At 47.8% G+C, this 19,092-nt stretch overlaps 1 protein-coding gene across 2 annotated transcripts in view; it reads right to left on the bottom strand.

Moving 5' to 3' along the window:
* The window catches only part of LOC114706818 (DENN domain-containing protein 2A), a 90,634-nt gene that overhangs the window by 52,396 nt on the left and 19,146 nt on the right, over positions 1 to 19,092 (bottom strand). For both annotated transcript variants that reach the window (XM_028889311.2, XM_037203628.1), the window contains exons 2-3: positions 7,682 to 7,783; positions 4,683 to 5,741 (exon numbers count right to left, since the gene is read on the bottom strand). In XM_028889311.2, the coding sequence (XP_028745144.2) occupies positions 4,683 to 5,741; positions 7,682 to 7,755 (1,133 nt within the window). In that variant the 5' untranslated portion in view covers positions 7,756 to 7,783. The remainder of the gene's footprint in view (positions 1 to 4,682; positions 5,742 to 7,681; positions 7,784 to 19,092) is intronic.

The following is a 19,092-nucleotide window of genomic DNA, read 5'->3' as shown; positions in this document are numbered from 1 at the left end:
ATGGCTTAAGGCTCAGGATCTGGTGTGGTCTCTGACCCACGTAGCATAGAGGTCACCAGGCTATGAAGTGCATGAGACATCTCCCGTAAGGATTCACCATCGACTGAGAAAGACAATGATAAAGGTTCAGGGAGGGAGAGTCTGGGATGAACGCTCTGGGGGGATTTAGGTGAGGCTGGTGTCCGTGGGAGACCAGCTCCGACCTACTACCACCTTTTGAAGGGTTCTTGGGCAGAGGAGAGAGGAATTAAATGATAGAGAGACCTAGATGATGAGAAGACAGAAACACAGGAAAGCTTTGGAAAGGCCTGGGTCAACACCCAGCAGCCCAGAACTCTATTCAAAAGGGCTTTTTATAACAATGCCACAGAGTGAGGCAAAAGGACCCCCCACCCCTTGCTAGATACAGCCAAGTGTAGACTCTTCCAAATACCTGGTACCTAGGCACATGGTCCAGTCATCCTCTTTTTTTGGGTGGTGGGTGGTGGGTGGTTTCAAGACAGAGTTTCTCTGTGTAATTCTGGTGCCTGTCCTGGATCTCGCTCGGTAGACCAGGCTGGCCTCAAACTCACAGAGATCCATCTGGCTCTGTTTCCCCCGAGTGCTGGGATTAAAGGTGTGCACCACCACTGCCTGGCCCAATCATCCTCTTGTGCAGTCCTGCTGGGTAAAGCAGGCTCAGATCTCACTAGGATACCTCTATGGGCTCCCACATCCTGGACCTACAGATAACAAAGGTCACTTGGCTGCTTTTTTAACAGCATCCACTTCCAGGCTTCTGGGTGGAAAACATGCACACATTTCCTCCATTGAGGAGATGACCATGAACGATTAACGTTCCTGGTGCTTCCAGTGCACTACATAACGAAACCCTGCCTATGAAATCCTGCCTAAAAACACAGCTCCCGGGTAATAGTGCTTACTGCCACATCTAACAACCTGGGTTTGATTCTCAGAACCAGTATGGTGAAGGAGGGAAGCAACTCCTCCAAGGTGTCCTCTGACATCCACATGTGTACCTTGGCACGTGCACATGTGTGCAGACACAGTCACAATGTAAATACACGTGAACGAATCACCCAAGTGTAGATCTACCTCAATTACGGAACACTGGCACAAAAATCTTCAACTATTAGCAAACTGAATTCACTCACACACTAAGACAGGAGCCAACTTCCCCACGTGTAAATCCTTCTGTGGTGATGAGAATGAGAATGTCCCTCATAGGCTCGTGCATCTGAACACTTGGTCCCCAGCTGGTCGTGCGTTTGGGGAGGATTAGAAGGTGTGGCCTTGCTGGAGGAAGTATGTCACTAGGGGTGGGCTTGGAGAGCTTACAGTCTCTCCCTCCTCCCAGTCTGCTCGCTCTGCTTATGCTTGCATTTGAAAATGTGAGCCTGGCCGGGGGTGGCAGTGGCACATGCCTTTAATCCCAGCACTTGGGAGGCAGAGACAGGTGGATCTCTGTGAGTTCGAGGCCAGCCTGGGCTACAGAGTGAGATCCAGGACAGCTAGAGATACATAGCGAGATCATGTCTGGGGAAAACAAAACAAAATACAAACAAACAAAAATTACAACAAAAAGCTAAAAAGATTGCTCTTGCAGAGAACCTGAGTTCACTTAGCAACCAACTATCACTCACAACTGACTGTAAACTCCAGCTCCAGGGCATTTAATGTCTCTCACCTGAATGGACACCTGCACTCACATGCACATACCTACACAGATATACGTAATTAAAAATAGTTTTAAAAATGCAATAAAAATATTAAGTTACTTAGGAAGAAACAAATATACATAATCCTAATTTAAAGCATTATTTTAGTTATGTGAAATATGATAGAAATAAAGGAATATTTAGAAAAAATACAAGAATTTTATATATAAATAATTATATATGCCCAAGCACTGTAATGTATGCTTTTAATCCTAGTACTCGGGGGAGGCAGAAGCAGGTGGATTTCTGTGAGTTTGGAGCCAGCCTGATCTATATAGTAAGCTCCAGAATAGCCCAGACGACATAGAGAGAACCTGTCTAAAAAATATTCACACACACACACACACACACACACACACACACACACACACACACACTTTAGAATACGCAAGCTGTTTCCTCTTGGGGGAGAACAGAAAAAATGAAGTTATCTGAACCCAAAGCGCCCTCACTGACAAATAACTCTGAGTCAGAGCAGGACACAATTTCTGGAAACCGCTTCTGGTTACTGGGCAGGAATGTTCTGGGAGGTGGGCAGTGGATCTAAGGTGATATAATCAGATTCAAGATCAAGTTTTTAAGTAGGACTGAAGGGCTTGCTGCTGGGTTAGTCAGGAGTATGTGAAAAAGAAAACCAAAGCGAGTGACTACCTCTTGGGTTAAGTAACTAAATAAAGGGTGATGTCATTTGACAAGATGTCGGCTACTGTGAAATGGTCAGTGGTGGCTTGGAATGACAGCCACATGGAGATCCAGCAGGGTATGACTGCACTCAGCTGAGACTGAGATCTCAGTTCGGGAGTCATACACTTGGCAAGTGACATGCACAGGATGGGATGAGGGACAAGGGAGAGGACAAAAGCCCTTGGTCTGAGCCTGGCTGGGGCAGGGACAGGTCAGGACAGTGGGTACTGTCCTAACAGTAGGAGGAGAGAAGGAAGGACCTGAGAGCGTCCAGGAGGAAGCCTCACCTGGAGGTGCCGGAAGCCAAATGAAGGCAATGTTTCAAGACAGGATGATACAACAGTTGTCCTCCACACCAAAAGACGTCATCTAAGAAAATGACAGAACATTGGCCATTGGACTTAATGAGACAGAGGCTGCTGGTGGCCTTGGGCAACAGCAGATTGAAGATGAGTGGTCAAACCCATGTGGAAGATGCCAAGCCAAGTTAGAAGGCAAACAGGGAATGAAGTAAGTCAGACATGGTGGTTCACATCTGTAATCTCAGCACTTGGGAGGTTAAGGCAGGATTACCCCAAGTTCAAGGCCAGCCTGAACTACAGAGTGAGTTCTATAACAGCTTGGTCTAGAGAGCTCGAAGTCTTTGAGCTCAGAGACAAGCACTAGGAAAACCAGGAATGTTAAGCAGGAAGGCTTGTCTCTTCTACAGAAGGGATGTGTGCCGGTAGCCAATAGACATGTCAGAGCAACAACAAACAGTAATTGATGTTCAAGGTGTCAACCCACCAGGTGAATAATCCTCTGATGGGGAACCTCGTTAGGCATGGCCGCAGGGCCACAGACTCTGGAATATCATTTGCTTCTGTCTGTAATTTTCACATATGCTATTACAATTTTCCCCTAAACTGTGGAGCTGGTCTCCATAGGCTGCAATAGATGTGTGTATCCCTGTTTTCCACCCAGAGGGCTGGCAGCTGATGCTCTTAATAATCTGGTGACCTTTGCTAGCTGTAGGGCCACGCCTCACCCAAGCCCGCCCCCCAGAATGTTATCCCAGACTCTCCCTCCCTGCATCTTTATCTTTGTTTCTCAGTCAATAGGACCCATCCCTAGGGGAGATGTGACCTCTACACTATGTGGGTCAGAGACCACACCAGATCCTGAGCCTTAAGCCATAGGTAGAACCCATCTTCAAGGTGGAAGTCACATGCAAAAGAAGTTACTTTGCAAAAGAGTTGTGATGTACTCACACTGTATTGTGCACATGGGATTGAGATAACTGTTACCAGGAAACTTCTTTCCAAAATTGTACTGTACTTAAATATGCCTAAAATAAATTGCCTGGTGTCAGACTCGAGAAGCCTGAATCGGCACCAGCTAAGTTGTGCTGGACCGAGCTTCCTTCTTGCCTCTGAGATCCATTTCTCTGACTGCAGAGCTTGCAGGGACCTCTGCAAAGACCTTATCTCAACGACAGAAAACAGCTCGGTGTGGTGGCGCACAACTTTAATCCCAGCACTCAGGAGGCAGAGGCATCTGTGAGTTCGAGGCCAGCCTGTGCTACAGACAGAATTCCAGAACTACATACACAGACACTGTCTGGGGGGGGGGTGGAGCGGGAGAAGACGCTGTCTCAGAGAGAGGGGGAGAGGGGCAGGAGAGAGAAAGAGCACATGACCACCTGTAGTGCCCGCACTCTGGAAGGACAGACACAGGATCCCTGGGCCAAGCTGGGTCAATGACAAACTAAGATTCTGCCTCAGTAAATAAGTGGAGAACAAGCAAGGAAGACACCGGACATCAGCTCTGGCCTCCACACCCATCCCACAAACAGACACAGACACAGAGACACACACTCTGAAAGGGGGGAAAAAAGGTAAACTGGGAAACGCCTAGCTTCACAAACTTCTTCACTTAACCTTTGGTGACAATTACAAGCCCTTATCACACCTGAAAGGTGATTTGGTTGTTCTGAGACAGGATCTCACTAAGTTGCCCAAGCTGGCCTGGAACTTGCTATGTTGTACAAGCTGGCTTTGAACTTACGACCCTCCAGCCTCAAACTCCCAAGAGCTGGTATTATAGGCCTGTGCCACTGTGCCTGCCTCCAGAGGAAGAGAACAAAAGGTTCCCACATTTCCAGGTGGGTCAACGAGCTGCCCCACACCATGAACACCTGACGACTGAGAGCCCTCGGGTGCACCGGACACATCCTCAGGCTGACAAGAGGCGGGTGTAAAGGGACACAGGCGACAGCGGAGTCCTCTGGCGGGCACCTACCTGTGGTCAGCACTGGGTCTCTGCCTCCCCGTCCACGGTCTTCTACTCACGGAGGTGGGGGGAGGGGAGGAGGGCAGCGGTGGGGGAGGGGGCGGCAGAGCGGGCAGGGGAGGCAGGATTCTCTTCTCTTTCCTACAGCCGGGGCTCCCTGGACTCCCATCCTTGCTCCCTTCTCCGGCATGTTTGAACGTTCTGCGGGGCTTGGGGAGGGGGTTGATGAAAGGCTTTGGGGGGTGCTGCCTGGAGCCCCGGCACGCACTCTCCTGGCCTCTCCACTCCTCTGAAACATCAGGGCCTGGCTCCCTGCCCTCCGAGGGGTGGGCCCTCCACTTGGAGCCCCCAGCTCCGTGGCTCTCAGGGGTGGATCGGTCCTCCTCTGTTTTGTCAGGCAGGCAGTGGGGGGAGTAACAAGTCCCTGGCAACTGGGGGTCCAAGCCAGCGGAGCCGTCCTTCAGGGCCTTCTCCAGTCTCTTGACCTGCTTCAGCACGGACGGGCGGTCACTCTGGAAGCGTAAGTCACTGGGTTTCAGCTCGAGCCCGCGGTGCTGGCTGGGCTCTGGCTGTCCATCGCTCTGCCTCAGGCCTGGCCACCGTTCTGTGTCCTGACACACGCTTCTTGCTGTCCTTCTGCCGTCATTTTCCAAGCTCTCTGCTTCGAGCCTCATTCCGTTCCTAGTTCTGGTGACCTCGCTGCCTCTCCTCTCTACCCCGCAGGGTGGCAAGGCGTTCTCTTGGCCGTCTGTCTGCCTGGCAGGCTCAGGCGCAGGTGGCTCCTTCTTGCCTTCCCACTTGGATATCTTGTCCTTTATGCTGAGGGGCTGGGGCTGGGCTCGGGTGGATGATCCGGGATTCTGGACACTACCAAGCTGCTTCTTCGAAGGCCGGCTGGCCTCTTTAGCACCAAGGTCTGCAGCCGGGCCACTGATGATCATGTTGGAGCCGAGCATGTCCACTCCTGCCTCCAGCATGAGATTGTGGGGTTTTCTTGGGGAACTCCTTCCCAAGGGCAGTGGCTGCCTTCTAGAAGCTTCCCCAGCCTTTGGCCCTTCTGCCTCGACCCTGTGCCAGAGAGACAAATACAAGGTGAGGGGTCCTTACATTACTGTCCTTGGCCAGTCTTGGACAGACGCCAGAACCAGATATAAGTATTATAGACTAATTGCCAACCACAACATTGAAGCTATTGTTTTGCTTTTTTAAGACTTATTGTATCATTTTTAATGTTTATGTGTATGGGTGTTTGCCTGCATGTATGTATGTTAACCATGTGTGCCTGGTGCCCATGGATGTCAGAAGAGGGCATTGGATTCCCTGGCACTGGAGTTCTAGATTGTGAGCCACCATGTGGGTGCTGGGGACTGAACCCAGGTCCTCTAACTGCTGAGCCATCTCCCGGGCCTCTGAAGCTCTTTTGCTTTTTTAAGATTTATTTTATTTTTATATGCACGTGTTTTTTGAGAGAGGGTCTCTCACGGGCCTGAAACACTGACTAGGCTAGACTGGCTGGACAGAGCTCTTGGGACCCACCTGTCCCTTTATCCCCACAGCTGGGACGTAACCTGCCACGTGTAGCTCTTTACACGGGTTCTCAGGATCCTATGCCTGCACAGCAGGTACTGACCCTGCTATCTCCGACTCTGTAGACCAGGCTGGCCTCGAGCTCAGGGATCCACTTGGGAGTGCTCTGAGTAAAGGCGTGTGCCACCACTGACCGGAGTTGAGGTGTGAAGCCACGACTTGGGGAACACTCTCTGGAGCACAAACCCCACTGAAATGGCTCTCTGTGAGAGGGGTTGTCTTGTCAAGAGCTGCTTCCCCGGCTCCAGAACAACCCTGGCAGAGCAGGAGTCAGTAAGTGTCTGCTGCCTGAGTGAATGTGTGAATCAACGTGGAGATGTAGACTTCAGACGTGGCCTAGAAACGCACTGTCCAATCCAGTCTCCACCAGGCATGGAGTGATGTGAACTTAAATCCAAAGAAATGAAAGCTTCGTCCCTCAGCTGCCCCAGCTGCCAGCTAAGCACTCACAAACCCCATGTGGCAAACGGCTCCTCAGTGGATAGGTTTTCTACGATTGCAGATGACTGTCTAGAACACGAGTGGATCTGCACACCTCTAAATATGACTTTGGGAGGTTAGCACCATAAAGATGCCAAAAACTCTTTAGGAAGAAAACGTCTGAAGCACACTTAATGAGAATGAGAATACAGTGTTTTGAAATACAAACCAGCCTCGCACAGCAGAGATTACAATTGGGCATGGTAATTAGATGGGTGGGCCCAGTAAACAGGCACGAAGCAAGGACGCATTCTTCTGAATTTATATAAATCTGACTGTCTAGTGAGTGAGAAACTCCAGCTAAGGTTCACAGTGAGGGATGAATAATTAGCAGCTGCATTCATCCCGTTACTATAACTTTCCATTTCTAAGACTACAAGCTGTTTATATAAAGCCCTCTCCCTTAGTTACATCATCGGCACACAAATTATGCTGCTGTTCTGGGTTGCACAGTATAAATGTTAAGCTTGTGAGACCGCAAACACACTTTCCACGGCCGTCAAAGCAGAATTTCTTTTTGAAAACAACAATTAGGATTCAGTATTTGTTTTATTTTTACTTTATGCATGAGTGTTTGCCTGCATATGTGTATGTGTACCACACGTATGCCTGGTGTCCATGGAGGTCAGAAGAGGGCGCTATGGCCTCAAGGCTTCAGAGGGGAGTGAAAAACCTGTGGTTCTATTAGCTGGAAAATGGGCCCTGGCCTGGAAGGCACAAAGGAGATTCTCAATGCTCACTCGGCAATATACAGACCCCCTCGACCACTTTGTCCCAAGCCTCAAATGAGTTCAAGGACATGCTTGGGAAAATGACACCCCTTAGTTGAGGAAGGGAGAGAGAAACTAATCAATTCCTACATTCTTAGGGAGAAAGGAAGGAGACTCAGAAGCTTGCTCATCCCCCACACTTTCAGGGTGCATGCAAAGGGAGGCTCTTACTTGTCGGCCAGTCTGTAGCTCAGAGTTCCAGTCTGGCTGTGGCTGCCTGTGGTCTGCCTGCACACTGTCACCATGTCAGCATCGAGAGAGGCTCCAGGTGGCCTAGAGAACAGAGACACATACTCAGCGAGTCACACAGGCCACTTCAGAAGGAAGCAGGTCTCCAACCCTCACTCCGCACTGTTTATATTGAGGAGATCCCGCCCAGAATTGGAGGTAGCAAGAAGACACCATTCAGAAACCCTGTCCCAGGGGGATGATGTCATAGGATCTCCTCAGGCTTCTAAGATTTCTACCCTTTCTTTGAGGCTAATAAACCTGCCAGGCAACAGTGTGGGCATTCAGTGTCCTGGCTCAGAACTTCCCCAAAGAAATCAAAGGGTTGTGTTCCAAGACATGCTTCTAGATAGTAGGTATCAGGAGGGAAAGGCCAGAGACATACATAAATAAATAAACGTGGTGGTTTGAATGAGAATGAGCCCCAGAGGCTCATATGTTTGCATGTTTAGTTCCCAGTGTGGACTGCTTGGAAGGATTAGGAGGTGTGGCTTTGTTCGAGGAGTGTGTTGCTTGGGGGTGGGCTTTAAGGTTTCAAAAGCCCAAGCCAGGCTCAGTGTCTCTGTCTCTCTGTCTCTCTCTCTCTCAGGCTGCTGCCAGGGAATCCCGGATGTAAAGTTCTCAGCTACTGCTCTGCCGACATACATACATACATACATACATACATACATACATACATACACACACACCACCACACTCCCTGCCACGATGATCGTGGACTCAGTCTCTGAAACTGTAAGCAAGGCCCCAATCAAATGCTTTCCTTTATAAGAGTTGGTCACAGCCTGGGGGAGGGGTGGGGGGTGGGGGTAGATGGTACACGCCTTTAATCCCAGCACTTGGGAAGCAGAGGCAGGTGGATCTCAGTGAGTTCAAGGCCAGCCTGGGCTACAGAGTGAGATCCAGGACAGCCAGGGCTACACAGAGAAACCCCATGTGTCAGCAATAGAACAGCGACTAAGACAATCAATCAATCAATCAACTAAAACATAAAATACATGAAACACATTATAAAGAGGAAGACCTGCCTGGTCTGGTGAGACGCTCAGGGGGTGAAGGTGCTTGCTACCACACCCGACGAACCCACGCAGCAGAAGAAGAATGCACTCCCTACAAGTTGCCCTTTGACCTCTATGTGAGCATGCGCACCTACAAATAAAGAGATGTATAAGGAAATTCTTTCTAGGAGGAGGAAGGCATGGAGGCGTCCATGAGCTGAAAATGCCTGGAGCAGATGAACCTTCCAAACTTGCTGTGGCTGGAGCATGGGCTGCCCAGGAGCCCGGCAGTTACTTTACAGCAACCCAGCACTGTACATTCTGGAATGAACCTGTGGTGGACCTGAGCCCAGGGCTCCAGGGAAGCCAGGCACTCTGGCCCGCCCACCCCACGGTGGAGGGGGGCCCTGAAAGGCCTTTGGGGACAGGAAGGGACTCATTGTCCCTCTCATAACACTCACACAGCTGAAGCTTTTGGAGCCTCTCCATGTGGCTGGGCCACAGACACTGCCTTTCTGTCCTCTTCTGGCGGAGAGCCACATGGGATGTGGGGGCGGGGAGAGCAGCCGATCTCCGCCCATCATCCCGCGCTCTACAGCCTGCACTCTGGCTCTGCAGACCAAACCCCCCACCACGCAACCTTCTTGCATGTGAGCCAGGCAGCTGGCTCTCCATCTTCTTTTTCTTTTAGGCTCATGCCAAGCTGTGTGCAGGATGCTCTAGAGGACGCCGAGCTGAGAGGCTCTGTCTCCTTCCTAGAGCAGCACACCGGGCAGTGCCTGGGCTGCGGGCAGTCCCCGCAGCCCTCTCCACTCAGGAGTGCTTTCCCCATCCCCTGCCCGAGGAAGCAGGGCCACCACCATCCTTCCAGGAGATGCTCCCAAGCAGCTTTAGCCTCAAACACACAACACTAAGTGTGAACTCACTTCCCATCAGGTAACAACTCCTAGCTCCAGGGGACCAGGAGACAGCATATTCTGGTGCCACATTACAAGAGTAAGTTTGAATGGGGAGCAGAGGCTGGGAGTGAAGAGGTAGAGAAAACACCCACATTCAGCAAGGGCCATCAGGATGCCTGGATTCAGAGGCATGGAATATGTCGCTCTCATTTGGGGTTTTTGTTTTTGTTTTTGCCCCTGATGATTAAAATAGGCTGGCTAGATGTTTCAGTGGGTAAACGTACTTGCTGCCAAGCCTGACAATCTGAGTTCGTTCACCAGAACCCACAGGGTAAGAGAAAATTAACTCACACAGTCTGTCCTCTGACCTCTACAGTCCTACAGTCATGCTGTGGAACATGTGCCTGACACACACACACACACACACACACACCACATGTTATTTAAAAAAAATAGCTGGGCAGTGGTGGCACACGCCTTTAATTGCAGCACTTGGGAGGCATAGACAGGTGGATCTCTGTGAGTTTGAGGCCAGCCTGGGCTACAAAGCAAGTTCCAGGATAGCCAGGACTGTTACACAGAGAAACTCTGTCTTGAAAAACAACAACAACAAATTAAATCCAGGCTGGAGAGACGGCTAGTGGTTAAGAGCACTTCTTATTCCTCTAGGAAGTGAGTGTAGTTTCAGCTCTGTAACTTCAGCTCCGTGGGTCTGGCACACCCCTGGCCTCCGCTCTCACCGGCACACACACACACACACACACACACACACACACACACACACACACGGCATATACTCACACATACACACAAGTAAAAACAATCAATCTCCTCCACCTCCGAGACAGGGTTTACTGTGCAGCCCTGGCTGTCCTGGAACTCACTTTGTAGAGCAGGCTGGGCTTGAACTCAGAGATCCGTCTGCCTCTGCCTCCTGAGTGCTGGTATTAAAGGCGTGCACCACTATTGTCAGGCCTCATAAAAATCAATCTTAAAAAAAGTAAAATAATCAATAAGATGACAAGTCTAGTCTTCTTTGGGAGTGCTCTGTACACATAAGCCTTCCTGCCACTTTACAGATCTGGGACAGTCTATTTCCCAAATTGTGGTGTACTGGGAGTCTCTTCCAGTGAACCTAGGGACATCTCTGATGCAGCAAAACCAACTGTCTGTGGGCTGGTTTGCAATCTAATATGATAAATAATAGTATTTAGATGATTTTCACACAATTGAGGACTCATTTCTCCCTGGGCAATTTGGCCTTGTGATTCAGACTGCTGACCAAGAAGAGGTCTAATGAAAGAATATTAATACCACATTTCCTCACCCAACTGTTTCCTATAAAAGCAGAACTTCCTATTAACCAGATGGTCTTAATTATTACTATTTTTGTTTTTTTGAAACAGGGTGTGTGTGTGTGTGTGTGTGTGTGTGTGTGTGTGTGAGAGAGAGAGAGAGAGAGAGAGAGAGAGAGAGAGAGAGAGAGAGAGAGAGAGAGAGAGAATGACTTAGAATTTATGGCAACTCTGCTTCAGACTGGGATTACAGAAGTACACCACCATCTCCAGTTATTAAAACTTTTAATAGCCCTAAAATGGTCTCTAAAAATTTGAGACGATAGATACACGAGAGTCCATATAATTTTTTAAAGATTGTATTTGCTTTTATATGGTTGGGTGCTTTGCCTGCATGTATGTCTGTGTCCTGTGCATGCTTGGAGCCTACAGAGGTCAGAAGAAGGGGGTAGATGGACCCTCTAGAATGAGAGGTACAGCTGCCTGTGTGACGACCACATGGTGCTGGGGACCACACTATGTCCTCTGCCAGGGCCAGTGCTCTGGGCTGCCGAGCCACCTCTCAAACCCACTGCTGCATTTGGAAAGCATTCTTCCTTCAGTTCCTTTAAGCAAGCCTACTAAATACCAGAGTCCAGTTAAAACTCCCCACACACCATTTTTCTGTTTGTAAGGGGCCTGGACTACACATGCACACGAAAAAGGCAAGTCATTCATTATAAAACAGTCGCCTCTTTGGCAAAGGCCCAAGAATTAAAACAGAAGTATTTTACCTCAAAGAGGAAGGAGGAGCTTGCAGCCTGTACCTCCAGGGGAGGGGAGCCTTCAGGGCCTGGCCCTATCTTTGTAGTTCACCCCAGCCTGACTTTCTGCCTCGCTTTCCTCCTCAGGGACCAGGGAGGCATAATCTGCTTGGGCATTAATTATTCATTTATGACTAAATAAGATGCCTCTGAATCTCATCACCGAGCATATTCTTTCTTTCTCTTTCTTTCTTTTTTTTTTTTTTTGGGGGGGGGCGCGTTCAGGACAGGGTTTCTCTGTGTAGTTTTGGTGCCTGTCCTGGATCTCACTCTGTAGACCAGGCTGGCCTCGAACTCATGGAGATCCACCTGGCTCTGCTTCCTGAGTGCTGTGATTAAAGGGGTGTGCCACCACCGCCTGGCACATATTCTTTTTTTTTAAGATTTATTTTAGCCGGACGTTGGTGGTGCACGCCTTTAATCCCAGCACTCGGGAGGCAGAGGCAGGCGGATCATTGAGTTCGAGGCCAGCCTGGGCTACAGAGTGACTTCCAGGAAAGGCTCCAAAGCTACGCAGAGAAACCCTGTCTCAAAAAGCAACAACAACAAAAATATTCATTTAATTTTTACTTATGTGCATGTGTGTGTGTGGGTATGGGCATGTGAGTGCCAGTGCCCACAGAGGCTGGAGGTATCCGATTCCCAGAAGTTGGAATTACAGGTGGCTGTGAGATGTCTCAGCTGACGCTGGAAAGATGGCTCAGGAGAAGAGCCCTGGCTGCTCTTCCAGAGGACCCAGGTTCGATTCCCAGCACCCATGAGATGGCTTACAACCATCTGTACCTCCAATTCCATGGATTGACCACCTTGTTGGCCTCCGTGGATGCCAGGCACGGAGGTGTTGCACAGAAATACATGCAGGTAAAACACTCAAACTCATAAGGTAAAATAATTAAAAATATAATTAATAAAGTATGTTTAAGTGGGAATAAAGGAATCCGAGTAGGAGAGCAGATGTATCTCCTGCTCTTAAGTTGGTATATTATTTCTGCGCACAATATCTATAGAACTTGATTTTTTTAAATGGTCATACTTGGGCTGGATGGATGGCTCAGCAGTTAGTGCCAGACCTTTGCAGAGTACATTTATTATTTACTAGTATCTTCAAGAACAGTCCAGTATTTTCACATACGGAAGAAGATGGAGGACTCTGACCCCCAGGACCTGCCTGGCTGTGTACCGTCTCACAATGACCTGGGGTGCCACATGACAGTCTCTCTGTATAAGAAGTTCCTAATACAACCGGGGTGCAGGGATAGTTGGGGATAAAGAGCGCTGCACCTGTCTGTACTAAATGGACACATCTTTAAAAATTAAGTTTATGTATTGTGTGTGTGTAGCACAGCATTTATGTGGAGGTAAGAGGACAACTTTTGGGAAGTGGTCTTCTCCTTCCACCATGAGGGTCCAGGAGGTCGAATTCAGATCATCTCAGCAACTCTTGTTTTGTTTCTGAGACAGGAAGTTTATCTCAAACTTCTATCCTCCTGCCTCTGCCTCCCTGGTGCAAGGATTGTCCATTGATCTTGGACTGTAACCTCTCAATAAGGTTTATTTTGAGGCAAAACAAGTCTTTTCTCTTTAAACACTTAATTCTCTTAGGCATCTGCTATAGTAATGGAGGGTTGCAGATCCCACACTGGCTTCAATATCAAGGCTCATTTCAGGTTAGGAGTGTAACTCGAGCTACATCAAGACTGCCCATGGCTATGAATATTCGGTTACTGACAAAATTTTCTTTTAGCCACCTGACTGGTATCTTCCTAGCTGATACCTGTTGGTCTGAAATATGATAAAGACCCTGGGAGCTGTGGCTAGCCCAGTCTAAGAATGCAAACTGGACCACACTTGGTGCTGATGAGGCCAGAAGCAAGTCAAGATGTTGCCTTCTCTCTCCTAAACGCTTCTTACATCTGCAGAGGTATTCAGGCACCTTAGGAATATGGAAAGGCATTTTTCTCTTGACAACATTTGGAGATCACGCTTCATTCTCCTCTTCCATTGGCAATGTGGAAACGCTTCCAGGTTGCCTTCCGGCTCACCATTCCTGGAGGGTTAGAGAGTAGATGTGTACTTCCACGGGCTCCCTGCACAGCAACACGGAGTTACAGTGTTCATGCTATCAGTCCCCTCAGGGTCTCTAACTACGAGTGTTGGCTCTGATGAAGTCAGTGTGTGTCATAATCAGTAAAGTAGAAGCTACAGAGCTGGATGCTGGTGGCACACCTGCTAATTCCAGAATTTGTGAGGTGGAGGCAGGAGAATCAGGAAGTCAAGGATTTTCTCAGCTATCTAACGGCCTTGACACTAACCTGGGCTACATAAGATCCCATATAAACAGTAAAATTAAAAAGTATGAACTATGCAATATACTAAAATGTGACTCCATAGTCTTAATTCGGATTTCTCTTTGTGTGCTGGGTTTGAGCCAGGGACTGACGTACACTGATGGTGTGCTTCACAGTGAGCTCACCCCCAACTTCCGTTTTGTTTGTTTTCAAATAAAAAGCAGTCCAGGGCTGGAGAGATGGCTCAGTGTCTTAAGAGCACTGGCTGCTCTGCCAGAGGATCTGAATTTGCTTCCCAGCACCCACACGAAGGCTCACAGCTGTCTGTAACTTCAGTCCTAAAGGCTCCAATGCTCTCCTCTGGCCTCCGAGAGAACCAGGCGCACGTGTGGTGTACAGACATACCCCATGCACACAATCATGTTTCATTCTCCTCTCTCATTAGCAATGGAATCATCAGCAATGTCACCAGACAAAACACCCATGCACATGAAATAAAATGCACATCGAATTTTTAAATGAAAAATATACTTCCTCTTGTTTCATTTATATACGCAGGTTACCAAACTGGTAAAAATCACGTTCTAATTTAGTTTAAATTGCCCAGCAGTCCCTCACTTAACTGTGGTCAGGCGTAGTAAATTAATTTAAATATTAAATGAAACTGATAGGTGAAAAAGATTTGCAATATTTTGTTTGTTTGTTTTTCCAAGACAGGGTCTCACTATATAACTCTGCCTGTCCTGGAACTCATTATGTAGACCAGGCTGGCCTCGAACTCACAGAGACCACCTGCCTCTGCCTCCTGAGTGCTGAGATTAAAGGCGTGCATCACTACACGCAGCTGATATTGCAAATTTTACATGTGTGCTATTCTGAGTAATGTGAGGAAATCTCAGGCTGTCCTGCTCCATCCCACCAGATGGGAATCACTCCTTGGTCCAGCAGAACACGCTGTGTTCTGTGTCACAGAGGAGACACATTGGCTGCACAGATACCATCAGTCATGATATTACGTGCTTGTGTTCAAGTCCTTACACAGCAGCCCAGTCCTACACAGGGCCCACATCATTCACCTCACTTCTTCTCATCACACAGGCCCTGCCCCCTCCTCCATCATCACCAGAAGGTATGATACAGCAAGACAATTTGAGAGAATTAGTTCACATACATTATTATGCTGTCCTGTTTTATTGTTTATTATTATATTTTCCTATTTTTCTAGCTCTTATTGTTAACCTCATCTTTCACACTTCTTTTGTACCACACTGAGTTGTGCAACACTTGTTCATTAAGAGAACTGGGAGAGCAGGGCATGATGGGTCTTCAGTGTCAGTGCCAGGAGGTAAAGGCAGGAGGATCTCTGTGAGTTTTGGGATACACAGTGAAAGCTTGCCTCAGAGGGGTCGGGGGAGGAGAACAGGGCTGGAGAGAATGGCTCAGTTCAAGTTCAGGTCCAGCATTCATGACGGACAGCTCACAACCACCTGCAACTCCAGCTCTAGGAGGGATATAAGCCTATGGCTCCAATGCACACCTGAACTCACATGTGTGCGCGCGCACGCGCGCACACACACACACACACACGCACGCACGCACGCACACGCACGTGCACGCGCACACACACACACACACACACACAATCAAAAATAATAAAATAGGGGCTGGAGAGATGGCTTAGCAGTTAAGAGCACTGATTACTCTTCCAGAAGACCCAGGTTCAATTCCCAGCACCCACGTGGCAGCTCACAACTGTCCGTAACTCCAGTTCCAGGGGATCTGACACCCCCACACAGACATACATGCAGGCAAAACACCAATGCACATGAAATAAAAAATAATTTAAATAATAATAATAATAAATATTTTTTAAAGGGAGCCAGGGGAAAGGACTAAGTTTTTAATGGATCTGTCTTTTTATAGTTCTATAATTGTATATTTGTATACTTTGGAAATCCATCCTAAGAAATAATTATAAAGACAGAGAAAATGTATGTACGATGTTTATAGCTTATTATTTATAAAACTGAAAAACTAAAAACAACTCAAATGTTAAATAATACATGTATTCAATGGAATATTATAAAGTATAAAGTAAATTGTATTTTACAAGACCATGATTCTGGCAGGAAAGATGGCTCAGTGGTTAAAAGCATTTTCTGCACCATGAGGACCTAAATTTGGATCCCAGAATGGTCCTAGCACCCATTTAATAAGCCAGGCATAGTCTTGAATTCATCTTTAATGTCTGTGTTGGGGAGACTGGAGGATTGCTGGTGCTTAATGGCTGCCAGCCTCAAAAAATGTGAGCTCAGATTCAGGAGAGACCCTGCCTCAAGGAATAAGGCAGAAAGCAACAGGACACTTAATACCTTTTGGCCTCTGTGGATATGCACAGGTATACACCCATACATACATGTATGCACACGCCACACACACACATACCCTAAGAAGTGTGTTAAAACGCTCTATTGGAGGTTCTAAGAAATAGTGCTATCCAGCCACTAGAAGCCTTCAGTGATCATAAATATAATTAAAAAAAAAAAAAAAAAAAAAAAAAAAACCTTTATAAAATCAGTTACTGGGGGCTGGGGAGATGGCTCAGCAGTTAAGAGCACTGGCTGCTCTTCCAGAGGACTGAGTTCAATTCCCAGCAACCACATGGTGGCTCACAACCATCTGTAATGAGATCTGGTACCTCTTCTGGCTTGCAGGCATACATGCAGACAGAACACTGTACATAATAAATGAATCAATCTTTAAAAATAAAGTAAAATAAAATTAGTTACTGAAGTCAGCACGCCAGCTCTATGAAGCAACTCATCCCCATCCCATCTGTTACTCACCAGGCCCTCCAGGTGGATACTGAATACTTTAAGATTACTCCAAATGCAAGAGAGCTGGGAAAACAGTGCAAAAACAAAACAAACAAAACAAAGCAAAAGGCACGTGGGGCTTAGTGTCGAGCACCAGTTTGTTGTCCCTTTCTCTAGGGCTGAGGCCCATGAGACCTTTCCCCTTCCATGTAAGCATGCCTGTGGGTGACCCACGGAGCCCAGAGCCAAGGGATCCATCTACACACAAGTCCTGCACCTACATACGGCTCAGGGACCAGAGTGGAAGAGGGAGAGAGAGACTGCAGGAGCCAGGAACAGGTCTGCTGTGAGACCTCATCCCCTACAAATGTCAGACAAGCCACATCCATGAAGTCTCATTAACATGGCTGCCTGAACAAGGACGACACCAAGGCAGACTTTGAGACCTGAGCAGCTCAAGTGAACAGTGGTCAGTTTACAATCACCCCGGGCTGGGCTTGTCAGTTGTGGTAGGACACACACTTAGCACTCATGAGGCCCGGGCTCCAACCTCAGGTACCAAAAGAGCAAAGGTAATTCTATAAAACCGGCTGCTCCTTCAGCCCTGGGGAGCTTCTGAGAATGGCCTAGGTCTTCCTCAGCAGAAAACTAGCAGCGGCAGGCGAGAACGAGTTTCACAACAGGGCCTCAGCCCGGGGGTTGGCAGTAGCCTCTGAAGGACCAGATGTCCATCCACTTTGAGATGGAGCCATTGACCTCACTTTAAAAATGAGGTCAAGGGTCAGAGGCTTGCCCATTATCAGTCACCATGTTTAATAAAGGACTGAGAGTTCTGTCAGATCTCCCTAGTCCAAATCCACATTTCACCCTTTGAGCTTTGATATCTGTTCCTTACACACCTGAAACAAGAATTACATGGGATCATCACCTCTCTAAAAGCCTGATTGAAGAATCTCAGCTCTGCCAGGACCCCTGGGGACCCCTTAGGGTCAGGCTCTTTGGGGCAGCTGGACCTGCTTCTAAGGGCAACAAAGCAGGAAATAGCTATCATTCATAACCTTCTGGGACAGTCAGGGTGAGTACATTAATAGTGACAGTCTGCCAGGCACGTCTCTAAGCACAAACATAATTAATAACAGAAATATCACATGCCTGGAAAACAAAAACTATGCCCTTATATAGTTTCTAAGAATGTTTAGAATGGCATTCTGTGTAATGTCCGGAAAGCAAAGTATAAATAAAAACACCTAATGACCATCAGTTAATAAATGGATAAATAATGTGGTATGTCCACATAAAGGACTATTACTCAGCCATACAAGGACTGACATACAGGTGCATGCTACAACATGGGTGAACCTGGGAACCAGTATGCTAAGTAAATTGAATCCAGTCAAGAATTCCACATACTGGAGCTGGAGAGGTGGCTCAGCAGTTAAGAACACATACTGTTCTCGCGGAGAGTCCCCTGAATTTGGTTCCCAGCACCCAGGCAGGGTGGCTAACAGCCACCTAACTCCAACACCAGGGGATCAATTATCTCTGGCCTCTGTGGGTACCTGCACCCACGAGAACATGCCCACACAGACACAAACACATATACATAATTTAAAATGAAATAAATGTGAGTCTGGAGTGGGATCTGGTCTGGGCTAAGAACATGTGGTGCTTTTGCAGAGAACCTGACTTTGGATTCCAGCTCCCCTATCTGGTGGCTCACAACTGCCTGTAACTCCAGTTCTGGCGGGACCCAGCACTTCTGGACTCCACAGGCACCCACTCGCACACACATGTACAGCCATTAAACTAAATAAAACAAAATACATTTTAAAGGATCCTTTTTAAAGCCCACATAGTGTATGATTTAATTTATTTGAAATGTCCCCAATAAGCCAGTCCACACAGGCAAAGCAGCTGAGAGGTCACTTAGAGTGTTGGGAGGCTGGGTGGCTGAGGGACACGCTGGATACAGGTTTCATTTACAGGGTGAAAATTGTCCTCAAATTGTGACAGTGGAACAAATGGATACAAACAAATGAAAAACACGAAACTGTACACCTATTAAATGCTGAGTTTATCTTGTATGCAAGTTACATCTCAGGAAAGTGCTGTTTTTGGTTTTTGTTCTGCTTTCCAGGCAGAAGGTAAGCCTCTATCCAAGCCCAGTGCTGAAACAATCATAACAGGAAGTCCATTTCAGTTTACAGAAGAGGCACACAGAGGATGAACAGCATCACTAAGCCTTAGAAGGGCTG

This window comes from Peromyscus leucopus, chromosome 3, assembly GCF_004664715.2.
Source record: "Peromyscus leucopus breed LL Stock chromosome 3, UCI_PerLeu_2.1, whole genome shotgun sequence".
Taxonomy (NCBI): domain Eukaryota; kingdom Metazoa; phylum Chordata; class Mammalia; order Rodentia; family Cricetidae; genus Peromyscus; species Peromyscus leucopus.
Note: the sequence above shows the minus strand (reverse complement) of the source record. Positions and strands in the feature narration are given on the sequence as shown.